The following is a 27,319-nucleotide window of genomic DNA, read 5'->3' on the forward strand; positions in this document are numbered from 1 at the left end:
TAATATATTCACTAAACTCCCGACATGTCAAAATGACATTAAGTTAGTTAAACAAAAAGTCACTATGGCTATGCTGGTGACAACTTCACTCAAAGTTTAACAACCTGGTCGCTCTCACTTGATTTGAAATGATTTAATTATTATCATTGGTGCATGTGCCGTGTACCATGGAAACTTGACATCAAGTACAGTCAGATGAAATAATAGTCATCTGTGTCGTTTGGGATACACTCAAAAATTTTGGTTTGACATTGTAAACGTCACGGGAGTTTTGTGAATACATAATATGTCTGTAAAATGTCAAGTAAAATGACAAGTCGAGAGGTAAAATGGCATGATCAAAAAGGCGATGATTATAATAACTAAATTTATAATTTACTTTCAAAAAAGAAAGGTCCTGTTCGTACAGCTCATTTTGCCGTTTTACGGCACGTTCCACGTGCAGTTAGTTCAAAAAAATCATACGTTCTGGGATGCCAAGATGACTCGATTAAAAAGTTATCTTGATCCCTCGATAGTATTATCGAATCAACAAGAAATTACTCCCTAGGATTTAGGGATACTCGTGAATAGGTTGCCCTAAATTTGGTTAGGTTTTGTAACTAGTGTCAAAAATTTAGGTGAAGTCACCTGTCAGCTTGTATAGATAACTCAATTGATAGTTGACAGCAGGTTGACAGAAAACATCAACCGTCAACAACAAGGGGTAACCAACCCTAGGCATTCAAAATTACTTCTAAAAATTCTAGTTACATACAACATGAAAAACGTAATTTTCCTAAAAATTCAAATCCTAGGTGGTAATTTCTTGTTGACAAATCTTTATTAGCACAGGTAGTGAAAACCATGGTATTAACTTGATGAATATGTAGTTGATCATTGCAACAATTCATAAACGCCTAAGTGGCACGGATCAAGGGGGTTTTGAACCTAAAAGATATAAACGTAAAAAGAGTACAGTTACATTTATCTTTGAGAATCTGTCATAAAATTTTGTCGGTCTTTTTAAGAATCAGCGTGTATTTAAATCAGCTAACACAAAATTGGATTCTGAATTATTAATTCCCAGCATCACGTTTTATTTTTTCCATAAAAATATTAAAAACAAATAATGAAATCAAGGATGTATCTCTCACCATAAATGTGTTTACAAATTAAATTGTATACCTACGGTGTAATAACAAAACCACATATATTCTGTCAATTAGTAACGAGTTCACAGTAGCATAATAATTTAAATTTGTGTTCAAATTTTGAGATTAATTCACCATTCCATTAGAGAGCAGAATTGATGATTATCTACAAACAGGGATGCTATTATTTTATGTTATTACAATTTCCTGATATTGATTGTTTGCCATAATAATATTCTGGTTGCATAATCAAAAGCCTTTCAGTGTTTTCAAAATTACGGCCCTCGACTACCAAAACGAACTTGGAATGCTAATTTAGCGATTTTCTAAACCTCCCAAAAGCAAATCCCAAACACCTAACCCTCCCAAAATTGCAAAAACAGAAGATATTTTTGTAGTGTTACAATTCTATTGCTTTTCAAAATTATTTTTATTAGAGTTTGTTCAAAAATTATTCTTCATTGTATTATCAATATTGTCATTAGTGTGTCTGAAAATAGATTAGTCCGACACCCACTCTTGGTCTTTGTTTCTCGACTGTTATTTATCGAGTGTCTTTTTGGTACAAGTGATATAATGGAACACCACACATCGCCGCAGATATCACCCTGCAAGTATCTAATCCACATCTACAGCATAATTTGTCATTAAATTCCTTAAGTAACACGAAGCTTGCATCATTAATCAACACATGACGTGAAAGGAACTTGCATTGTAATAATCTACGTTAAAAAAGCGTTGATAAAGCGGCTAATTGCGTATTTTGCGTGCAGTTTACCGAAATTACTTACTTATGCTTAAGTAAAGCGCGCCATCGAAATGCTTATAGAGTTTTTTTGATTTATGACGAGAGGTGGTTCATTTTATTTATTACGTATTATCAAGGTAAGAATTTAAATAAATTTAAATCCTCCACGGAATAAATCTTGTCGTATTGTTTAGTGGCCGCAATAAAGTTTTGTGTGCAGGGATCTAGCGTCGACTCGTAAATAACCCGTAAATAAGTTGTGACCAGCAGCAGAGTAAAACTAGCTGCTTAAAATTGTATTAAAAAGATGAACGCGCAAGCTTACTCGCTATAAACTTCAAGATTAATCAGCTTACAGCGGTTATAACCTCGGTTATAACTCATTATAAATAGATAAACACGCTTAAGATTGTTAACGGGGAAAATAAAATAATAAATTCCAGTGGGTATTATTGTAATTTGCGAAATTGAGACCGTGACTGTAGGTATATCGCGTTTTATGAGTTATGCAAAAGTTTAGAACTTTTCTATATAAAAACTTTGCTTGTAAACTTGAGCCTAACCGTGTACATGTTGCCATTATTGTTAAATTGCTATTATTATTGCGATCATAAACTGGAAAAAATTGCCAAAGATTTGAATTTTTTTCAACGATTCGGAATACACAATGTAAAAAAAAACACACAAATAAAAAACGACAGACGTGACTTGTAGATTGTTTAAAAACTCAAATATTACAAAAAGATTTAGCAAATCTCAAAATTTGGAGAGTAAAACTATTTCTTATGCTTAATGATTCAACTTATTAAGTCAATAATAATAATCGTTACATTAAAAACGGAGTGGAAAGTGGGTGAGAAAGAAGGAAGCTTACCATTGGGTAGATGCACATTGTGGCGGATTAATTTTTAGATTCACTTAAAACTGTTCCATTCCCAGTGCGCTCACGCACGAATATTATTTTCTCTAGGGGTGCCTAAACATTACCCTACACGACACAGTGAAACTTAATTAAGACGTGGTTGCAGAAAAATTTTTACCAGAAGCAATAACGCCCTGACGTCATTTTGCTTCTCCAAAAACGCCACGACACGAGCAAAAAATCAGTAATGAAAACAGGTCTGAAAGTCTGAAAATTGCTCGTTTCTGCATCCCCCGCTTTAAAAAGATAAACTGTTGGTTGCAAAACTGCAGCTCGACGTGTTTTAAATATATTAGACGAGAATTTCCATTTCTCCATAAATTAAATCGGTGATTTTTCTTTCAAGTGTAACTACGTATACGGAAAAGTGGAGATTCAAAAAACTAGCGAGTGTTAGTCGGAGATGATTAATGTAGTGTTTTCATTAAAACAAAAAAGGTCTAACGCGTCACAGAAATATAATTAAATGCGCGTTGTAATAATAATAAATATCTTTTGTGTGCTTCCATTTGAGAAAATTCTTTCTTAGAGTTCACGTATTTAGTTTACTTTTCATTCCGGGAGCTTCACTTGCTTTTAAATTACTCTGGCTGTAGTTCCAGTTTATTTCCATGAAAGCTCAACTCTAAAATCGTTTTCGTATTTACTGAAAAAATTATAAATTCACGTGGTTCGGTTAAAAAGCTCGTGTGAAGCCTGCTGTTATTTTCCAGCCTATACATCACAAATGTTGTTTTCACAAGCCTACATCATTTCCATCTTGAGGGTATGATTCTCTCGTCCAATAATAATCGATCTTTGTTACCAACTTTCTGAAAAATTCAAAACACCTAAACAAATTTAATATTGGGAATCAACTGAGAGAGTAGAACTTTTATTCCACATCGCGAAACTATATCAATCAAATTCTTATTTAAGGTACTTCACGCCATTTTTACTCCAACGAACTTTTAATTTGAGTCGTAAACCATATTCATTTGAAATAATGTACGCCAGACAATGAAATATGGGCAAAATTTAAAAAAACAGTTTGCGCTCGTATTCTATTTAAACAATTTTCAGTTGGCATCAACTGACGAAATATTAGCTTCGAGGATTCAGCACTTTTATAAAACCAAGCAAATTTACGAATTTAATTACGTAGGCTTTTATTAAAAATTATTTGGCATTTTTTTTTGCTGTGAAATACATATAACAGGCTTCCTTCGTGATTTTGTTGTTTTCATCAGAATGGAATCCTGTATTGTTAGAAACTTGTAATGTGACTCAAACACGCCATTTTACTCTTAAATAATGAGACCATCAGGTTTTGGAAAGCAACAGTTTCGTCGGATAAAGCAATTTTTAAAAGTGCCGTGATTGGTGAAAAACCGAATTTTGGAAAGGTAAATATTGCAAATAAAAATTGTAGTTAATTATGCCAAAATCAGTCTAAGAAGTGTTTTGTTTTTGCTTTATGAAAATGAAGATAATATTTTACTATTGAATTACTTATTGAAAAACCATTACACCAGATTCAGTTTTCTTCCATATCTTGAATCTTGTATGTATTATTTTAGTAATAATTTTAGTAAGAGAGTGTAATTGTTATTACGAGTATATTTTTTTAATCAAGTATGTTTTTACGGGTAATTTTACAACACTGTCATGAGTTTGGACGAACTTTCAAGCATCAAAATATTTAAATTTTATTTTCAAAAAATCAATCGATGGTTTATTTCTTTGTGTTTAAAATAAACCAAGTAAATTATGCAGAAGATGCTGATCTGATCTGTGAAATATTCTGTTTGTTGGTGCTATAAAAAGCTCCTGTTGGGTAATTAATTAATGATCCCTTTAAACGAGTGGAAGTCTCGCTGGCCGTCAAACGTCGCATCAATAATCAATCGCACAACTTGGGTTATCATAGCAGAACCGCAATTTCACGTCGCACCACTCTACCACTTTACACAAATAAGGTATTAATTAACGCGATAACAACGTTATCGCAAACACATTATTAAAATATATCAGCAGTAGTAGGTACTACAGCCACAACAAAACATTAATTCCCTATGTAACAAGAAATTCCAAAGGGGGACGTCAGCACCTCCCCAATTAGCACAGTTCGCATTTGAGACAAGTTCGTTTCCTGTGCGATAATAAACACTCCACGATCACGATTCAAATTCTTGCGTGTAATTTCGCCTAATTAAAAAAGTTTCGAAATAGTTTACCGTTATTCATAAACAGTTGTGCCTTTTTAGAAATCCCTCGTGCATTCTGCTTTCTAATTACCTCTCTTATATGTTGGCAACATTCCGAAATTGTTTCTTGTCTCTCGAACTTTACAGCTGTTTGCTTGTAAGGGTTGCACGCATTGAAGGCGTTTTTATTGTCCTAAGAGAAATTGTAGTGTTCGACAATATTGTCCTCATAAAACTAAAACAACGTTTTATTTGATCCCCGACGACAAATGCGCTCTTTTTACAACGGCTCATTAACTTCTAAATGTAAATTTGTTACTATTTACAGACATGCAACAAGCTTGACCCCACTTCTTACACGATTAATGTTATATATACATAATACTATGAGAATTTTTAATTGTTCCACATGCTAAATTATGCGCATATACGTACACCCTCATTAAATATTTTAACATAAAAATTCACATTATTTTTATTATTGTACGTATGTACAACATCCATCCTACAACGTCTTTAAAGATAACCACTTAGCCTGATTATGTTGATTATAATTAAAGGGAATTAAAGTCTTACTCAACTTTTTCTGAACAAAAAACGTAATTTATTCCGCCACAAAGTCCAAATTAGTTCAGATTCAGATTTTATCATTATCTTGAAAAATTCAATTGTAGTAGAAACTAGCGTGTTAGGTACATTTAACAGTGATTAATGTCGGAGTTGTAAGGGACACGGCAATAATTTTTAATAATTAGGTGAGAAGGATTTATTGCTCTTTATTCTATCACACATTGTAAAAATCTCAAAAGAAGTTATAAATCTTAAGTGGGTGGTTACAGTTAAGAAAATTATACACAAATATGCAAATCAAAATTAAAGATAATAACAAGGCAATCAAATAAAAAAATTACCCTGCGATAAAGAAATAAAATTCGATATTAAATGTTTGAAAAGAATTTCAATTACTACTCGAGATCACAGATGATTATAAGTATATAAATTCCAAGTTTTATTTTAGTTTCAGTCCTGATATTAAAATATCAAAACTTTTATTTAGCGGACAGTTCTAATTGGAGTGCTTACGAATATTTTGTTGTTATTAAACTTTATTGTTTTTGGCTCTTTTGTATCCACAAAAATCTTCTTTAATAATAAAACAAAGATCCGGGCGTATAATTAAAGAATAAAACTCCGTTGTACACCTTTTAATCTGCACTGCATACAGCGAAGATCTAAACAATGACAGTACAAAGAAATAAAAGTAGGCATATGCTTTCATTAAAATGAATATCAAGTTTTATAGCACATAGTGAAAGGAGCTAAAAAAACTCCTGCGAATGTGCAGTAAGCAATCAAACACGACAACTACGAGATTAATCTGAACAGTTGATCTGAAAATGATTGACTTGAAATAATTCCAACATTTAATCGATAAATGGGACTCCCCGGTGTTGATTAATGCGATGTATTTGTTTAAGAACTTATCTCAAATTAGGTCTCTTGGAAAGTTTACTATAGGTTTTCCATCGCATGCCGTCCTGGAACGTTGATTATTATTTAATTTCTTTTATATCGCAAAAGCTCCACATTTGACGCGTGTTTTCTTTAATGTACATCGCATTACAACACGCAAGCATTTTGTTTAAATATGCGTGAGGCCAAAATGCCCACTTACACCCTTACGAGTTCATTAAGAAAATTCCACAGTAACAGCATTTTTTTCAAAATGATGGACGTAAGTCCTCAGCTTTTAACAAAAAGCTTTGCATTGTTTCGCAACCGAATGAGTATGTGTTTGATCCACATAATCCCTCAAAAAACGCTAATTTTACATGGCGTGTTTCCGGATAATATTGAGAATATATGGAGTTCGCTTTTAAGTAGAGCTTTTGTAACATAACTGGTTTTGTTCACTGGCGTTTTACAATGTTCGCATATAAGTAGAATGTAGGTACAGTAAAAAAAAACTATTAGTTAGGTGTGCGTTTTCGGACATCATCCGGTTATTCCCAATAGAAGCGTTATTAATTCCAAATGGATTGAAATTAATGGGTTTTGGGGCAGGTTCAGTTCATAAATTTCACAACGCAAAAAATATTGATCTAATGGTTAATATTGAAATAGTGCCTAACGTTCCTTTGTTTCCCGTTAATGCGCTTTGGATGAAGTAATAACAAAATATTTATATTTTCTATTTTATTATTCATTGATTCATTACTATTGATCGGTTTAGATTGCTTATTATTGGTCATTAGATGCATAACAATCCCCATTGATTTACTATATGTATGTATTTTAAATTGTAAAAGCAAATGATTAAATTGTAAAAATAATCACAATTTACATGTGAAAATAAAAAAAAATTGTTTGCTTATACATATTTTAGTTTATTATTTGTAGTTCTTCACAAAAAATATTATGTTGTTATTTTAATGCAAAATAAAGTTGTATTATATGCAAAATTATAAATAAAATAAACAATATTAACTAAATTAATTAATATTAATCAAGTCAAGGAAAGAAATAACAATTAACAATAGACATATTTTAATAAAATAAAAACAAATTCGTAGGTACTAAGTGCAATAGACAATAATGAACACATTCCTGTGAAATGTCTTGAACAAGCTAGAAGATACTAAAACAAAAATTTAACTATTATTTTCCCCTGTAAAAAATTCAAGGAGAGACACCATACTGCCGAAATATCGAATATTTTAGCCCGAGTACATAAACATTACACGTATTAAAATTTTTATCCGTCATTTTGTGTCGTAATCCTTCGCAATATGTATACGACTTTTATTAAGCGACACTTTCCTCTTTAATACCATATCCGACTTTCGCAAATTTATTCAAAGTAATATATTCTTGCAAGAACTGAAACGTTTGAATAGAAGACTAACAATTTCCACAGACTTTGCCTGTGCATTTAGTAAATTAATTGGTGACCTTATTTATAGCTACCGTTGTCAAATTTAGTTGTATTTTCAATTAATCTCAGTCGATACTCTGGCAAGCTGTTCAATCGATAATTGAATTTACGTTACTGTAATTAATTTACCGAAACCACTAACAATAATAAACCTCCAAGAACTGAAATATACTTTCAGGATTCTTGCTGATGTAAACAAGTAAATTTCAGATTATTTTATAATAGATTATAGAAAAGTAATTGATGAGGAGCATCAAGAAAATCAGTGGGTTTCTGCGACCGAGATTGTAATTTCAATACACAGAAAAGTCAGAAGAGTAAATGGTTTATAACTAGAAACAAACTGCAATATTGATAAATTTTAAACCTCAAAGAACTGGCAAAGGTTACTGGCATAAGCAAAATGGAATAAATAATTTCATAAACGTTGCAGGAATCGTACGTTGCGAGTAACAAGAATGATAAATTTGTAATATTTTTGAAGTCATTTTCAAAAGTAAAAATTAAAAGTAGGAATTATTCTTTCTGAAAATTATTATTAAATTAATAGCGTTTTACTTAATTTATTTTGACAAGTGTTGAATATTCTCTACTAAAATCCCTGATCTGAAATTTACATTTTATTGTTGAAAACATCCCGTATCAACTATAAAAAAACTTTACCTGAATGACAGAGCTGAAATCGTGTTTGTGCCTCTCTGAAATGATCAAAAGCGTAGCTGGTAGTGAAATTAAGTGAGCATTCGTGGCTGTCGAAATTTCTAGTTGATAAAAGTGAAAATCGCGCGAATCTCTTTTGCACGAGCTCCCGGGTCAAATATTATAAACTACATGGGAAAACCTTTGAAATACCGCATGAAAAATTCATAATGCGCAATTTCTGAAAGCAATCTGTATGGTAAGGAGATACGGGTTATAAGAGTCTGTCGGCCGCACTCGTCGTCCGCAGTCGTCCCGGAATTATGTTATATTGATTCGTATGTGAGCTTCTTTTGTATTTTATTAGGTGCATGTATGCGTGCAGGTGTTGTGACCAAAGTAACAACAAAATCTCGGCAATAAAACAAGATCGAATTAGGTCCGTGTGCTGAAACCTCTGAAAGAAAAGTTCAGGCGGTTGCGATCGTATTTGTTGGAAACAAAACAGGATAAGGCGCGCGTAAGCGCCGTTAAACTTAAGAATCTCATTTAGAAATGTAAAAGTTAAAACACGAAAGCTCAACTTATTACCGCTTCGAGTAGTTTCACAAGAAATGATAATTAGATGTTGTATTCAAAAGCTTGGAGTAAAGTTCTTGTTTTGTGTGCATGTACATGTACACTCGCGACTTAATTTCTTCAAATTGAATTGCAGACAATAAAGATGCACAAGGCTTATTTTCCCAGGTGCTGCTTTCAGACGTCTAATCATAATTTTGAGATAATTAGCAGAAAAAAACACGAACGGCTTCGATCCCACTTCCAAATTGCTAATCTGAAATATATTTTCTTGGCACGAATTAGCTATTACATGTTACCGGTGGTAGACGGAAAAAAAGCTGATTTATCGATTGGACCGAGCGATGTTTCGGCGGTTGCCTGAAATAAACCGGCAAAAGCTTTTTCAACAGGATTTTTATCTTTCATATAAACAACTTAAAGCTACATCCAGACTGTACAAATAATGTTTTCGGGGTGTAAAACCTGCAATATTTGCTTTGAGTAAGCCGAGAGAGGTAGGATATGACGAAGCAGAGGTCTGGAAAGCATCAAGCAAATACATGGGCTAAATTTATAACAATGAACGTAAAGAAATTTTGGAAAATAAAATCTTCTTGATGTATTTCTATTCAAAAAAAAAGCGTACAAGTAGTGAGCCCAATTTTGGCTGGATTGTCATACTGTAAACCATCTGTAAACTTAGCTTTTAATCGTTGTTACTTAGAAACCTGGAAGTAAAACCTTGCTGATAACTGGATTTTATCGTTGTATTTTTCGGAGATTTTAATGTTTAAATTGTTTGCCTTATTAGATAACCATTATCGATTACTACAAACACAATTCATAAACTTTTATTCACAAATTTACAAAAAAGGCTATTCTCAACAACAATTTTAATAAAGATAGCAAACCATTCTAATATTTGGTCATCGCGCCGGTTTTTGCGACCACTTCAATTAGTCTACGGAGCATTGAGTGAACAGGTGCCTAGCCATAAGTTTAATCCTTCGCTAAACTTTCCCATATATTTATTTTCCACAATTTTCCATAGTTCGTTTGCAGTAGGAGGCCTGACATTCAGTTTATTTTGCTATACGGCCTCAGACGTTTTCTATGTAGTTGAGGTCGAGACTTCTTTAAAATAGTGCTTCAGTTCTTTTACACCTAGACCACCCATCTTCCAACTTATTAGTAATGATTACACTCTTGTTAATGGTATTGTATGTCGTGGTATAACGCAATTGTAAATAGCAATTGAAAGCAATTTTCACACATTTGACACACAGAATGTAAAAATGTCAGGACAGTATGTAATACGTTTTCTTGGGAACAAGTAATTAATATATCCTATTTACAATAGTCCTCAATACGTGTACGCTTTTTTTGTGAATAAAAGTGTACAACCTAGTTGTTACTAAAAAAATATAAAGTTTTACTTGTAGCAAGTGTCAAAAACTTTTAAATTGAAAATAGCAGATTTCTCTTGCTGTTTTTATCTCCACGGAGGTACCCTTCTTGGTTTCGTCCGTTCCAAAGTGGCAAAAACGTCCAGCGGAGTTTTCCGCGTAATTTCCGATGAAGAGGTTGACGTAACATGAGCAATTGTTTGCTTTCCCGGTCTGATGGCCCTCGCATTCATGCGGTGATTAGCGCGAATGAGCAGTAGGGGGTACTTCCATGGGAAAAGTGGCGCGAATTCATCCAGAGCTGTTTGCTCTTCTGGCTTTGTAATTAAATTTCCTTGTCTTCTTTCTGCCTATCCACACTGAAAAATAACTTCCGAATTCAATTACGTCCGCTTTTTTCACACTAAAAAATTAATTAAAATTTCTACATGGACTCTTGTAAATAAGGGATGGGATATATGGCGTTCTAATTTGAATTAGCTCAGCTCTGCATCAAACAATCGACTGAACATTAGGCTTTTTGCCTGCATTACGAGCTACTTGGATGTGTTAATGTACGTGATAGTGGATATTAGCGTCGCAGTCCACTCCGCTCATGGTAATTAGTAGTTTGACCGCCGCTTCGGACTGCTCTTACTTTAATTAATCACGTGAATTCCCACTTAATATTATGCGGAGGGAATTCGAGTGATACAGATTTTGACACGAACGTTCATATTTGCATGAGCATATTTCACCAACAGATGCAGACACTCGTCCAAATTGCAACAATTAGTCCAAAGCCCTTTTTATCCAACGCTTAGAAACGAGCTTTCAGGTGGAGGCGGCTTATTGTCACCCTAGTTACCTCAAGTCGTTCCAATTTACAGAAATAACTTGCACTAAGTTCTAATTAGAAGTTATGTAGCTACATATCAGCTTAATTTAGCCATGCCAACAGTCAGGACCATTAAAGCAAAATGGGACAGATTGTCTCAATGATTCTTTTCATCCAGCACTAGTTCTTTTTTTTTTCACCAATTTTACACAGTAGAAACTACTCATCTAAAAGTTTCAGTTCTGTTATGATCGGTGTGCAAATGTTTGTCGTGTGAGGCAAACATTCCATTTTCTCGAAAAACTGCTTCCTACCAGTCACGTCAAAATCGAACCGTCAGTATTAAACACGACGTAAACATTGATTGATTTAGAAAGTAAATAATTCCCTGTTTGTCAACCGCATTGTACCATCAGTACAAATATGCACCGAATGAACTTGGTTAATAGGTACATCAACAAATGCAAATGCCTTTTTAAAACTGCAACGGCGACGTTATTTTTGAATCGGGTTTTCGAAGGCAGGTTCGATATTAGATTGACCCAACAGGTGTAAAAGCAAACTTTGTTATTATAATTCCTCTAGTAGGAATAATGAAATGAAGCAAGCTACCTCTAGTTTGGCAGTCTTCAGAATAAAGGAAAAACGAAACTCGGGAAGCCTGTATTTATTTTAAATTTTAAAATATATGGTAAAAATCACGGAGGTAGACCGGGTGCGTCATTTGACTTTTCTCACCACGTTTACAAAACGTCAATTTTTTTGAAGTTAGGTTCAATATCTACGAGTTAGAAGTTGTTTATTGATGAAAGTGTTGTTTTGTACGATTCTTTGCAAAGGCATTTAAAATTTAATGTAATAGATTAGAAATGACTTTCTACATGCAGTGTATTCATTACATCATGTTTTCCAATGTTTCTGGATGTTGAATCTAAAACTCGCAATTTAGTGGACAATCTACAGGGCCGTAACCAGGATTTTATTTCGGAGCGGGGGTTTCTTGTTGGTCCATGAAAATGAAATGAAAGAAGGCGGATTAAAAAGCAAAAATCTCTAAGTAAATGTTTTTATTTTAAATTGAAATAAGAGATCCTAATTAAACATAAAAAATACAAATTAACTCACAAAAGTAACAAAAAATTAAATAAATTTTTAATACTTTGTATTGTTACAAATTTAAACAGGAGATAGAATATTCATTTTTAAAACAAACATTTGTATGAACATATATCGAAAAATGCTACGCAAGGGGTGCGTCTTTTAATAGTTTTTTTTTTCCATATTAGGACGCCCCTGATTAAAAATTTTGTTATTTGGCATTTGTTTAGGTGTACATATAAAGGTACCAACTAAGGTGAACCTACTAATCCCAACCTACATCAGTATAAAACCGATTTTCTAAAGAACAATGGTTACCTAAAGTGGGAAGAAAACGGATACAAAATCGGTATTTCATAAACAGGATTCATAAACATGCATGAACAAGTAATTTCTTACATTGAGGAGTTTTTTTTAAGAGTTTAAAACTATAGACGATCTTCCAGGTAAGAAAAATTAAAAAGTTGAAATTTAAGACGTCTACAAAACAAAGTTGCATCTTACATTCTTGGAAAACAAAGCTATAAACGTTAAGAAGCTTTTATTCTGATCTTATGAAAACTAGAAAATTACTTATGTGGGAGTCATAATAATGCGTTGATTTCAATTTGTACTGTTAATTACTTCATTAAATAATGGACTTCTTAAACAACGCTCATATTTATCAGAAATATGTCAAATAACCACAATTTTATTTACAGAGTGTAGTTTGTCCCATAGCAGACACAATATGTACCTAAAGTACTAAAACAGCATTTGGTCTTTTTTTATAAGGTGGGCCCCATTTTTTGTAGAATAAATAAATGATGATCGGGACCTAATTTTTATCGGTAACTCTTCATTATTTCAATTTTTTACACTAACACAAGTGCATTTATGTCTAATTTCATGGAAGTTACTTAATTGTAAGGAATTATTAAAAGAAACTAATGAGACGCAGAACAAAAGCAATAAATCAACCACTGACCAAAAAATACTTGCAAATTATACCAAAAAGACATTCAACGACGACAATAATATTACCGTCAATGTCAAATTGACAAATTCACTCAAACATGACATTTAAGTGGTGAAGTTGAAGTACATATAGTCTGTTTTTTTTTTTAAATGGAAATGCCAAACAGTCTTAACATTGGCACCACTAATAAATTCATTCATGGTAATTTTAATAAAAGAAATTGGCAGTTCCGATTTTTTGAATCAATTTGAAAACAATGTCATTAAACGTCAACACAAAAAATCGTCTACGAAAAAAAAGACAAATTCGGTGCCGCTAACAGTTTTTAGAAATTTGGAAATGAATAGTTCGCAAGCAGGAAGTTAGAAAAAGGACCCGTTGAAATGTAGACGCAATTTGTAATGCAGGTTTGCTAAACATTCTCAATTTTTAGCAAGAAATTGACAAGAATACAAAATAAACATGAATGAGAAAGAACCTCGGAAAGAACGCAAATAAATTAGTGTCTTGTGCATCGATTTTGAGGAACGAGTTGAAAAAGTAACAATTTTGAAACTAAAGCTGAAGAAGAATTTATAAAATGCTTCAACTTTGAACTCACTTCAATAAATTATCATCATAAATCATCATAATACCTACTTGTATCTTTTGCTAAATAACTTTTTTCTCTATATACATCCTATTTCTTCAAAGTTTTTGTAAAGTATATTTCATTGAAATTGGCATAATAGGTGGCTATGGAATTTCGTATTTAAGTTTGTAGCCCTGCGCATGTCCCTGATGTAACAGCTGATGGGGTTTTTGTTTTTCTTTGATTACTTACCTACAAGGTTTATTGAACTGACATGACTGACATTTGTATTCGTTTTTCCACTGTTTTCGTTGGTTGTTCGTTATTCCTACTATTTTTTCAAATTATAATTAAAAGTAGTTCTCTTCAGAACCCCAGATTTAAAGTACACGCTAAGGTATGTTTGAAAACATAATCAATTTCTTTTTGTTCTTGTTTTAGGCATTTTACGTTAATAGAATCAAATATACCAATTTGAATTAAGCCAAATTATTTTATCCGCGTCAAAACACGATTTTTCAGGCTTCAGTACGCGAAGATTCATTTTGTACAGATTTCCTTTTTCCACTCCGATCGCAACAACTTTACCATTGTTTAAAAATTCACAATTTTGTCCTACATTTTTAATGACAAAATCCAAACCCCTTTTGGCTGCAACTTTCACGGAAAATAAATTGTGTTTCATCTCCGGTGTGAATAAAACGTCTTTTAAAATKCCTGAAAGCCACTTATYATCAACGAAAGTCTGTATTTTCTACAAAGCAAATAGTGTATGTTTTTGGTGTCAAAACTACACCTACAAAGGGATGAAACTTTTTATGGAGAAAAACTCTCTCTGAAAACCTTTGAAAGAGGCTTCTTTAAAAATAAAATTTTAACTACCTTAACCTCACKTTTCTTAGTGACAAATTTAGTTCCTTAATATGTAAAGATTTGTCAACAAGAAATTACCACCTAGGATTTGAATTTTTAGGAAAATTACGTTTTTCATGTTGTTCGATGTAAATTTTTGACACTAGTTACGATATCTTTGTTGTGTAACCAAATCTATGGCAACCTATTCATGAATATCCCTAAATCCTAGGGAGTAATTTATTGTTGATACGATAATAAAGCCTTTTTCACATTTAAAGCGCAGTTTACACAATCATGGCCTACTGTTATGCCAATTTAAATGAAATGGATTATAGCAAGAATCTCATTTTTGTCCACAACATTGTGCTTACTTGCGGTGTGTTTCTATCAAAATTATTAGCACTGAATTCTGTCTTTAGACCTTAGGTAATGATGTCTGTCCTCAGGTATTCAATTATACCACTTTCAAAGACCAAATAGGCACACAAGATTCATAAAAGTCAAACTTTTGACATCTCAATTTGAAAACATGACCATAATTTTTTAACAAAATTTCTAGGGACAAAAACAAAAAGCAAACAAAATTTGTGGCTATGGAGACAAGTTGCTACCAATTTTTTCACCAAAATTTTGACTTGGTAATTTCCATTTAAATAAAAAACAGACTTTATGTAAATTAATGTTCAAGGCCACCATCCTTAGAGACCCTTTAATTGTTTCAATTTACATTGTGACATAATTTTTTATTTCACTTTTGTGTTGGTAATGAAAAAATGAAATTGATGACGCACCGGTATACCCTCGTGATTTCTACTATACAAAGAAATTTATCAGATGAAAAAAGTGGGAAATGTTTGCCAACTGATTGTTTCAGGCGATGATGTAATTGAAATTTTAGACAAATTTTCATTACTGTTTTATTACAAAAGTTGTTAAAATACGAGAGAATGTTTTGCCTGTAATTTATAGTTTTACTATATTAAATTAATGTGATGCAATGAAAGAAGACTCGTTATTTATCATTTTTAAGGTTTTTTTTTATAACCACACCATAAACTGCAGCTTTATGAAATACCTAATAGCTATATTCCGTACAATATAATAAAAGGAAAATAACTGCAAACCGCTGATAAACAAGTCATTTAAAACGTTGTTGTAATTAACTAAGATTAAAGCTATTAGCAACTAAATGCTAAATACAATATACACATTCACAAGTATACAGGGTGTCAGAACTCGCACCCCAGACCCCAGAGAAAAATTTCAAGTAAGATAAGATACCAGGAACATAAAAAAAATGTTTAAATAATTCTACCTGTCAAAAAAAATATCTAAATAGACATTTGACATTTTTTGTCTCTATTTAATGATACTGATGATCTTGTATATGTTTTTTTTTTATAATTATTGAGTAAAAGTACCAATAAAAGCTACAAATAACATTAAACAGAGTTACAATTTAGGACACAGCTTCCTTATTTCCTTTTCTAATAGCTTGTAGCAAAAAAAACTTAAAAAAAATATTTTTCCAACAAAAATAAATAGAGTTAAAGTGCAAAATTTAAACTCTCATAACTTTGAAATTTTTATAGATACATTTTTTTTAACATTTTTCCATGTTTCTGGTATCGTACCTTACATTTTTCTCTGGGGCACGAGTTCTGGCGCAGCCTGTATGTACATTCAAATCTATATTTGAAGAAAAAATATTACTGGTTTGTTAAAACTTGAGTCAGTTATACAAATACAGTTGCTAAATTGTCAAAATTGGAGACGATGACGTCACGTGCTCTCAAAAAATTTGAAACGAGTTCACTTTACTAAATTCATTAAATTTTTGGTGAAAAAATTTACTCCTATACAAATTCAAAGGTTTCTATGACATGTAACACAAAAGTTTATATTTTACAATTCAAAAATACATCTACAGGGTGTTCGTTTTTCGAGCTCCACCATGAGGAGGTGTTATTATAAGAGATACGAGGTCGGTTAAATTAGGGCAAAGTTGCGTTTTTTATGCTGAACAATAATCTGAAAGAAAATTTAATGTGTCATTTTTAGTTTTTGAATTAAGTATTGGAAAAAAACGGAAATTTGTAATTATGGTTTTTACTTTTTTAAGCGAAAACTAAAAGACCTAGAGGTTTTTAACTAGGGCGTTCTTAAGGCACTTTCTTACAAGGAATCTAAATCTGTCATCGTATTTTCTAAGGCGCTCTTGATATCAGAGTTACAACACTCAACTTTGGATTTTCTTATGAACGCCATTTGATTTCTGTATTTTTGAAAAGTCTTTTTGTTCCTGATTACAACGATGTATCACACGATATGATCAAATTTTATGTGCTGATCAAAATTTAAAAAAAGCGTTTTTGCAAAGAGTGTTTTGGAAAAAACAGTAACAAGTTTAATTAACAAATTAGATTCTAACAGTTCAGTTGAATTTGGATCTGGAAGTCACATTTTTGTCAAGTTTACCTTCTTAAAAATTAAGGTTTTAAAATGGAACAACGTGAAAAACCGGAATTTATTCTTTGCAAAACAAAACAACACATGCTCGAATGCACCACCTTCAAAATTTAGTTTGTCCATTAAAATTGTTTTTTCCACAACACTCTTCGTAAAAACGCTTTTTCTTAATTTTGATCAGCATGTAAAATTTTATCAAATCGTGTGATACATCATTGTAATCAGGAACAAAAAGACTTTTCAAAAATACAGAAATCAAATATGGCGTCTATAAAAAAAATAAAATTGGGTGTTGTAACTCTGATATCAAGAGCGCCTTGGAAAATACGATGACAGATTTAGATTCCTCGTAAGAAAGTGCCTCAAGAACGTCCTAGTTAAAAACGTCTAGGTCTTTTAGTTTTCGCTTGAAAAAATAAAAACGAAAATTACAAATTTCCGTTTTTTTTAATAATTCAAAAACTAAAAACGACACATTTGTTCAGTGTAAAAATGCGCAACTTTGCCCTAATTTAACCGACCTCGTATCTCTTATAATAACTGAGATCCCCATGGTGGAGTTCGAAAAACGAACACTCTGTATAGTCTAAAAAGTATTCCTTAAAAAAATCTATAAACATTTCTACATAAATCCAATTTGTTTGTCAGATTGAGAAGACAATAATAAATTGATAAATGATAAAGTATGTCTTGCGTCCAGACCGTAAATGTGTGTCTAAATCAAGCAGTTCTTTTCAGTAGGAACTAACGATCCTGCTATTTCCTAAATAAACCAAAAGCATAATTCACCCGTTATCTAGATTAACATTTCCCAATATATCATGCACAAAATTCTTCAGCCCTTCTGTTGGCCTGTGAATTCAAATAACATTCGAAACTCCCACAGTGACGTGCGCTTATCCCCTGCGACATTACTTTCGCTGGTGATTGTACACGATAAGATTCCATGGCAGAAGGTGTTCGTTCTTGCCCTTCTTTTCGCCCATATCGAAAAGTCGAAAACGTAATCCTCGAATTAGGATTTCACGAATTCTTATCAAAGTTCCACTTAACCTAAAAACAATGTTTATTTGTAAACTAATTCTCTGAAAATATGCAAATTTATTCAGAAACTTGAACAGAGCAACATTAACATAAGAAACGATGTTAGGAGATGAAATTTTTGCGGCACGTGTTGGGAGATGACTTCAAGAGTTTCATCGGCGCTATTCGAATCGAATTAAAAGCCGCCGGAGCAAAACACGTTGATAAATCTTAGAGAAATATTTTAATTTGTTTGGAGGTTTCTAGGCAGTACATGAGAAAATGTCGCAATTAAAGTCAACAACAAACTCTACCGGCCATATTTCATCAAGTTTAAGATAGTCAGTTAAATGAGAAAGGTCAAACTAAGTAACGCAAACTGTGCTGTTGGTTCTCATATTCTAATGCCGTTCCTTGTAACTCAAAGCCATTTCACAAATTATACTCCTTGAGGCGCAATCGCCATATAAATTAAACCATATCCTGGCATATGGGGCCGCATCTTAACAAACTACTTCAGCGACAAATGTGCTCTTACGTGGATAAGTTTCGTTTCATTAAAATTGTAGCAAAATATGCAAGCTTTGTTAATAATTTGGCTAGGCGAAGTTTGCGCTTCAGATACACCCAGCGAGTTTGCAAATTAGCAAGTAAATTTTTCATGCCGATACTCTCAGACAAGTTTTGCAAATTATCAGGCAAAATATGTTGCCAAAATTGGCATTTGACTTAAGCTGTTTTTAGTAATAGCTTGAAGCTTGACAAGAATCATTTTACATAATTAAAAACTTTTGACCGAATTGCTGGATTAGATTAAAATTGACATCATTCACAAAACAGAAATAGTACTGACGCATAAGCGTTAAATTTGCAGCGTTAGGACAGTGCAAATTTAACCAATTAAAATGAAATCTCACATTTTATGCTGACGTAATACTAGTCGGTGAAATTGTAATACCCAAAACAACACAACTATTAGTTAGTTGTCCCAACTGGAATTAATATTCAAGTGTACATATTTTAAACTTTTGACCAGTCTTTATAATACTTAAATTATTCCGTTAGTTTTAGTTAATGAGCTATTTCCACTTCTCGCATCTTCAGTGAAGAATGCAGCACTCGACTTTTCCTTTTGATTAAAGCCAAGCAACGCCGGATGTGGTCAGTTATTTATTACAGTAATCAAATCCAACAATTTTCAAATGCGACGGATAAAATTTTGATAAAACAAATCTTTACAGTTTCACATTTTTATTAGTTTCCTGTCAGACACTTTTTGTTTTGCTAGTTAACTCCTTTACAAACCCTAATTGTACCATCTGAAACTTTTTATGTCTTGTGGAAGCTTGATTGATGAAAGTAAAGAGTAGGGCGTAAACTTTTATTAAAATCAGTTTAAGCATGCAAGTGATGTGAATACTTTTTCTGACGATTTTAATTAGATCGAAAAAAAAATCGGCGGAATAACTTTTCAACTTCCACATTAAAAACCTGCCTCAACTCCCCACAGATAACTTTGTTAATTATGTTGTTAACAGCCAATATTCTGCACAACAAGGACGAACTTCTCCAGTTTTTCCAAGTAGAAAAATGAGAGCCAGTACAAAGTTTATTTGGAACCTAAAACATTGTTAAATTAAAATTGTCACACATTTTATTTACAATAATGACTTATAAACACTTTCAGTTAAACGTTACTAAATGTACCTAACACTAAATCGATTTGTTTTTAAACTGATGATAATCTAATCTGTATATTTAATTTCTCTCTACTTTGTTTTTATACATCAAAGGATTTCAAAAATACAAAGCTCTTTAAAAAGTAAACAAATTCATTTTGGAATTAATAAATTTTTAAAATAAAAACAACTGGTTAATGATCAAAAATGTTTTTTAACAATTAAAAAAAAAGCTTCTATTTCATACAATCTTTTTATACGAGTACGAATGTTCTGAAATTCGTAAAACTTCTTTGTGCTTTTTTGTGACATGTCTGTTGAGAGATGTGTAATGCAATTTGTCTCTAAAAATAAATTCTCTAGAAAATGAAAAAAATCTTAAATTTTTATGTTTTATTAAATTTAATTAATAACCGCCGAAAAAGCCAATAATCGAGCTGATAATTGAGTTCGATGCCGTTGTCGTTCTTCAATAATGAAAGCGATTTTTTATGAGCTTCAGTAAATATTTATTTTTCTTTGCGTACAATTAATTACAAGTCTCGTTTGTTTGAAGACCAACACAAACATTTTAATTAAATTGAAATCAATTTCCATTAATTAGGTGCTATGGTGAAATGATTACCATGTTTCAATTCGATTCTTTAGATTTATTTATATTCGGTCCATACCTCGCCGCGGTCGACCAATATTGACATAGTTTTGATACATCGACCCCTGAAACTATTCACCAATTTCAACAATTTTGCCATACGTGACCCGAACGAATACCAAATAAATTCATATTTGGTCGTGATCGAACGATTTTCACACAGCAAAATGTCACTGCAAACACCAAGCCCGAGATTGAACAACTTATTTTCCTGATAGATATGCGCCGAATAACACATTCAATAAATTTCAAACAATTTTATTAAGAAAAACAATGAAAATGAAAATAAACTAGGTATACCCATGTTTCTCGGTGCTAATTCCGTACTTTTTTCTTCTTATTTTCGCAATGTTTATTGCTTTCCGAGATGCAAATTGGAAATATTTTTATTATCTTTAGATAAATGCTAAAGCATCCGTAAAATGAACACTGGCACTGTAGAAAAATAATAATAAAAAATTAAAACTGTCAAACTTTTGAATTCGTTTTATTACGTTCCCGACAAGTTTTTATTTCCAAAAATTACCTAAGTATCGATTTGTAGAAAACATCATATACTTAAAAGGATAGCGGGTTTTATAGTGTATTGTTTTAGTGTTAGTGTTTTGTAGTCCGGAAATGAAGAAACTTGCCTCGATAAGAGTTGTTTCGTAAACTCTTCAACACCCATTTTTGACAGCGTCACGATCCTGGAAGTTCGCGTGTGTAAAAATACCAAATCCCTAACCATCAAATCCCAAAATGTAACGTATAATCTAGGTTTATAAAAATCAAATAACTTCTTCTTGTATTGTGAGAACTTAATAGAAGTGAGTATCAAGCGTCCTAATGTTCGGTTAATACATCCGAGTCATGCATTGACCTAAATCACTTGAGATTCCTATCACTTGTGCCGAATATCGCTAATCTATAAAAATTCCATCAATCACGTTTTGTTTTACATGGACTAGCTTATTACGCGCGATGGGGAACTTTATAATTCAGTTCCTTTGATCCGAGATTATTTACAAATTATTAAATCGGACCTGATTAAATATGGATGATGGCCACTTGGTCGACAATTGCTATAGGAATCGAATTAAAGATGTGGTACCGACACGACTCAACAAACAAAAAGTTTATGATGTGTTTATTGTGTAGGAACTGCGTTTTGTATGTACAATTCTTAGTTTATGAGTTCATAAACCCTTTAATTGTGTATAATGACTTAAATAATTGTAAACAGTAGACGGGGGTTCTTGTCTTTGTTAACACATGAGCTTGTTGAGACTCGAATATGTTAGGCATGTACAAATAAATCTTCACGGTGTATATTTTAATTGGATTTTTCATGTTGTGTCAAGTCTGCACCTTTCACAGCTCGTTCCAGTGATTAGACAAGCTAAAGGTTATCTCGCGTTTCAATTACGCTCTTTTATTAGTGCAATGCCGGCACTAACATTCCAATTAATACATACATTACATTTCCGGATCGAATTTGTGCAAACAGATATCGCAAAACAAAACACCATTATAACAAATATTTTATAATGAAAGAATTAATAATAAACATTCTATATTAATTGGCCCGCAATATTTTTACAAATTTTCAGCGTTAATAACATTGCTTGAATACAGAAATTATTTTGTGCTACAACTATTTCAAATATGTATTTATAAGTAATTTCAAAAACGTTTGTTCTAAAATTATAAATTTGAATTCCATAACACAGTGTTGGTGAGCTTAAATTTCTAGTAAACGTATTATTATGGTCAATTTTGTTGCGATTTTTTTTAAACACACTAACGGCATTTTACGTTCGAAGAGAAATATGTAACTAATTTTTAAAGTTTACATAATTAAATTAAATATTGTAGAACAAATGTTGATTATATTACGTGTGCGAAACTGTTTTTTTAATACTCAAATGAAAAAAACGGCACATTGTCGCGTTAAAAAAACGGTCGTTTCGCACACTTAATCTAAAAATAACTATTATGTAGCGGTAAATAATAATAAAATTGTAATTTGTAATCAAAGTTCTAATTATTATTAGATTTTATTCAATTTTGACATTATAAAGTGACATTATTAACTCCATAGTAACACGTATAAGCAATCTATTATTCACAAGTGAATTAAAAATTATTTCACTATTGATTTAAAAAAAAAAACTTTAATGAATAAAAACAATTACTTTTAACTTACAGGATGAGTTTTTGAGCTACCTTAGACCATTGTTTTCGGTGATAGAAATCAAATATTATTCACAAGTGAAATAAAGTACTCACAAGTGAGTAAATGTGTCTATTATATTTTTATAGGTGAATATTTTACTTGAATGAAACTTCATTTTTTGGATACTTGCACCTGTGAGATAAAACGTCGTATATCACACGTGATCGAAATGCCATTATGAAACTCGTGAGAAGTGTCCCACTCGTGCGCAAGCGCACTCGTCGGACAAAATTCTCACTCGCGTATAATGATGCATTTCTATCACTTATAATATAATGTACTATTATTTAAAATAAATGTTACAGTTACTAACGCTACTGAAATGTACACCATATGTACCATTAATGGGCAAATTCATATTTTACTTTGATACTGATGTTGACGCGGAAGTACATTCTTCCGAATTTGAAGTCGATTCCTTGTGAATGATTGTTGAAGAATGGTTTATGATTTTTATGATTTTTGCAGCAAATATTCATCATCTTAAGAAGTGTCCAAGAACCTTCCCATTTCTTCTAATCTGAAGACTTTAGATTTCTTTGGTCTGTGCCCTACAGAGTGTTGTTTTAGGAAAGCAAATACCTGATGAAATCTACAACAATTATTTAATAGTTCAAAACTTATAAATAACATCAACCTCACAAACCTGCTTATGTCGATATTTTCTTTAACAAATAACATTTTCTTTAGTTGGGAATAATACGCCCACAATGACGAAGATTTCGCATTTTTTGATCGTTCAGAAAGAGAAGACAGAATTATTCTCTCGTCTACTTCCTTTGCATCCTTCAGCTTCATCCATTCACAAAAATTCCCATACTCTTTTTCGTATAATTGTTTAGATTTTACTGACACCACTTTATTTATAGCTTCTGAAGCTTCTTGAATGACCAAGTCAGGCACAAAAACCTGGTTTTCCTCTTTATAATCGCAGATTCCAGCCATTTTTTCCATACGTGTGACAATTCTCGCACTTTTGCAAACAACTCGTCATAGAAATTTGATTCGCATCCTATATGATTTGTATACACCGACCGACTAATTTAAATTTTTCCTACATTTATTTGGTACATTTCGTCAAAACTGAATAAAACAATATAGGTATACCTTGCGATCATAAAAAAAAATAAATTAGAGTGATTAAAGTCCTTCAGATGGCAATCCTGATTTTTGACATCAAATGTCAGCGGAAACTTTGACAAGTTTGCGTTTTATTCCTTTTGAGTGAAATAATGTTCACTTTAGAGCAGAAAATTTTTATTGCTGTACAAGAGGAAAACGGTGGATGGTTATTTTCACTTTCAATTTGTGTTGAAAATTTCCAGCCCAGATTCCCAGCCAATGTGTTGCCAACTGTAGAATTTAATCGACGCCTACTCTAATTTATTTTTTATTTAATCGCACGGTACAATACCTGAATTAAACCTGTTTATTTGCTCGGAAAATTAATCCTTCTTCTCGCAAATAAACAATGGTTTAATTCATATATTGTATAATATTTGTTATTCGATTTTTTCGAGACCACCCCCTACGGTGAAAAACGTTCGATTTCTAGAGATTAAATTCTCTTGATTTAAAATTTAATCCTTTAAGTGAATACACAAAGAGGATTCCAAACTTGACAAGAATGTTATGTGAGAGGTCCATTAATCTATTAGTCGGTTCAAATTACTTACAGTTAGTTATCGAATTAAAAACAATTGGAAACCAATTAGGTGTGAGTTCTCACGTTTCGTTTTATGTTTTTGTAAAATTTATTTTGTAAAACCTGTTCGCGGCTAAATTCGTGTACAAAATTATAACCACAAAAATGAACTAATTACGCCGACAATAGGTTGGTTCCTACTTTGGTCGACTGCGGGTACTGGTACTGGACGTTTCTTACGTTACTTGGCGTTTCACCTCCAAGACAAGAAAAATTAAGGTAAATCTGGTAGTAATGTTCAAATACTTATTTTCTAAAAATTATTTAGAACTGTTAATATGAGCACTAAGAAGAAAGAGTTAATAACCTGACCTGACCACGACAATTCAAAAATAAACTTACTAGGTGGGTATAACTAAATTAAACAACAAATTCTCTGAGCGTAGATTCAAAAAACAAAAATAAAAGAAATTTAATATTTTGTAAAAAATCCCGATATTCAGTTTTTAATCAGTTTCATTCTGATTATGGATTTATGTAAATTTTCATTTACACCAAAGTTTCCTTCTTATAATTTGGTAATTAAATGGTTAAAATTTTGTATAAAAAATCAATAAATTATGAAAATAAAGAAAAACTTTTTATTTTCTAGTTTTAGTAACCTTAAGTTATGATTTATATTTGAAAATCCGTTAAAATTATTTAAAAGACATCCATTAAAATAAATCGTGTGAGAATATAATAACTGTCTTCTCGTAATTTAATGAGTGTTATACAATATCATAAAATAAAAATACGTCTTCTCAGAAGCCGTCTTGTCAAAAAATTGATTTTCCCATAAATAGACTCCTAGCTTTAATGAAAAAGTAACACTTGTAAACTTTGTTAAATACAACACTGCTAATAAAAACTTAACCTGCGAAACAAACTCTCACTTATTGATGACCATTATTTTAACTTTTATACTTGGATGTTTTATATTTGGAATGTAAATAAATTTTCAATTTAACAAGCGCTACAACTATCCGGATTGTATTAACTTGTATGTGTTACGGCCGTTCGTTAGCACAAGTGTATCGATTCTGCCCATGTTCTAAATTCAAAACGAAAAAGTATCGGAAACCACTTACGGTGTTGGCAAGGCGCCCACACAATATTGTGTGAGATCAAAATTCGCTTAATAACTTTAGGTAAACCCGCAATAGTAGTTCCATAAGCGTCGACAACGAAAGGTTTTGTTCGCAAAGCTGCATTCGACGCATTAAAGCATTAACGAAATTGACAAAAACCGCTCTTTCTACAATATGTCAATACGTTGCACTGTTTCTGAATTTATTATCCTGCTTTTTGACACCACAAACATTAGCCTCGACAGAAAATTTGACCCAATCTATTATTCCGACCCCACAAATATCACGTTATGGATTTTTATATTTGGTGTATGAAAGGTAATAGGAAAGGTATCGATCCTCCTCAGAAAATTTGGTTGAGGACTGCAGATGAGGTCGCACTGCCAACACTTTTTTTTCCATCTGATTGATGGGTTACTTTGCAATAAATGAAACCTAACGATTAACTTAAATCAAGATAAATTATCTTGCTGTGGGAGTCAAACGGCGATAACAGTTAATAATGTGCTAGAACAACAACCAGCCGGTTCTAATGGATCATTTGCATTTCTTGAGAAAAGTAAAGGCAGGAATGTATTGATCTAGCCGAGAGAGATTTGCTAGACAAGACGTCACTTTTTAGCAAATGACTCAGACAAATAGGTATTTATATTACATTTTTCTTTGAATTAGAAATGTAATAACAATTACTATACAACATACTACTCCTACTAATTTGAACTTAATACAGAAATACCTATTTATTGTAAGCATTATAAAAATATGTAGGTACACCTACAGAATATTGCTTTTTGTCAGAATTCGTTCATTTATTATTAGTCAAAGATACAGACTAAAATTGTCTACAACAGGAACTGATTTATAACCTTTCCAACAAAATACGTCATTTGTATCGGTTTTTTAAATTAGTATGGCAAAATTTTCCAGTTTATTGATGAATGTAACGGGTATTTATTTAAATTTGGCGTCATAGTTAGTGGTGATATGAGTGTGTTGTGAACGGACCACAATTTTTAATACCTACGCCTGGCGAGGTGTCAAATGTCAGATCAGTAACTTTCAATACGATGATTTGTTTACAATCAGACTTTCATGGATAAAACACCTGTTACAATAATCAAATAAAAATTAAATTAAATTAAATGTTGGTTAAAGGCTTCTAATAAAACATCTGAAACATTAATTTTTTTTTTAATAAATTTGTTTTCTCACAAAAATAAAAATAAAAATATTTGGATCAAAGAGTATCAAATCTGGATATGTTTTAACACTATACTGCTTGGTTTTAATCACTCACGGTTTGAAATTTTAATTAAATCTAGTCATTTAAAATACAGAAAGACTGATTTTACAACATCAAATGCAAGGCGGAAATTTAATTTTAAATTTTAAATGTGCTAGTGTACTCTTATAATTTTTTTGAAGCACAAAATATAATAAAAATGTTATTGTCCAAATAAACAGTTAAGTTAATAAATCAAGATAACGAATCTCCAATCTATTTAAATGAACAAAAAGCGTGACCAATTATTACAGTCAATAGCACTGTTATTATTATTGCTGTTACTCTGGCAAATAAACCTTACATTATCCCTGTAATACAAATAAATAAATACAACACGACTTAACAAACAAAAAGTTTGTAATTACAGCAATTACTACTGTTTAGTGACC

General features: G+C 31.9%; 2 protein-coding genes across 2 annotated transcripts in view; both read right to left on the reverse strand.

Moving 5' to 3' along the window:
- The window catches only part of LOC123011527 (hemicentin-2), a 125,428-nt gene that overhangs the window by 91,965 nt on the left and 6,144 nt on the right, over positions 1-27,319 (reverse strand). The gene's annotated exons all lie outside the window — the stretch shown is intronic.
- On the reverse strand, positions 23,354-23,848 carry LOC123011529. The gene is made up of 2 exons (XM_044408997.1): positions 23,517-23,848; positions 23,354-23,462 (listed from the first exon to the last, which is right to left on the reverse strand). Exons 1-2 carry the CDS (start codon positions 23,822-23,824, stop codon positions 23,354-23,356), a joined length of 417 nt encoding a protein of 138 aa, XP_044264932.1. The 5' UTR covers positions 23,825-23,848.

This window comes from Tribolium madens, unplaced genomic scaffold, assembly GCF_015345945.1.
Source record: "Tribolium madens isolate multiple individuals breed KSU strain unplaced genomic scaffold, Tmad_KSU_1.1 Scaffold_91;HRSCAF=231;Tcas5.2_LG7, whole genome shotgun sequence".
In the NCBI taxonomy this organism is placed as follows: domain Eukaryota; kingdom Metazoa; phylum Arthropoda; class Insecta; order Coleoptera; family Tenebrionidae; genus Tribolium; species Tribolium madens.

Excerpts from the sequence above, each read along its gene's own strand:
- LOC123011529 (XM_044408997.1), bottom strand. The coding sequence starts at position 23,824 with ATGGAAAAAATGGCTGGAATCTGCGATTATAAAGAGGAAAACCAGGTT. Across the intron at positions 23,463-23,516 it reads GAAAATATCGACATAAGCAG|ATTTCATCAGGTATTTGCTT; the intron begins GTTTGTGAGGTT and ends TAATTGTTGTAG.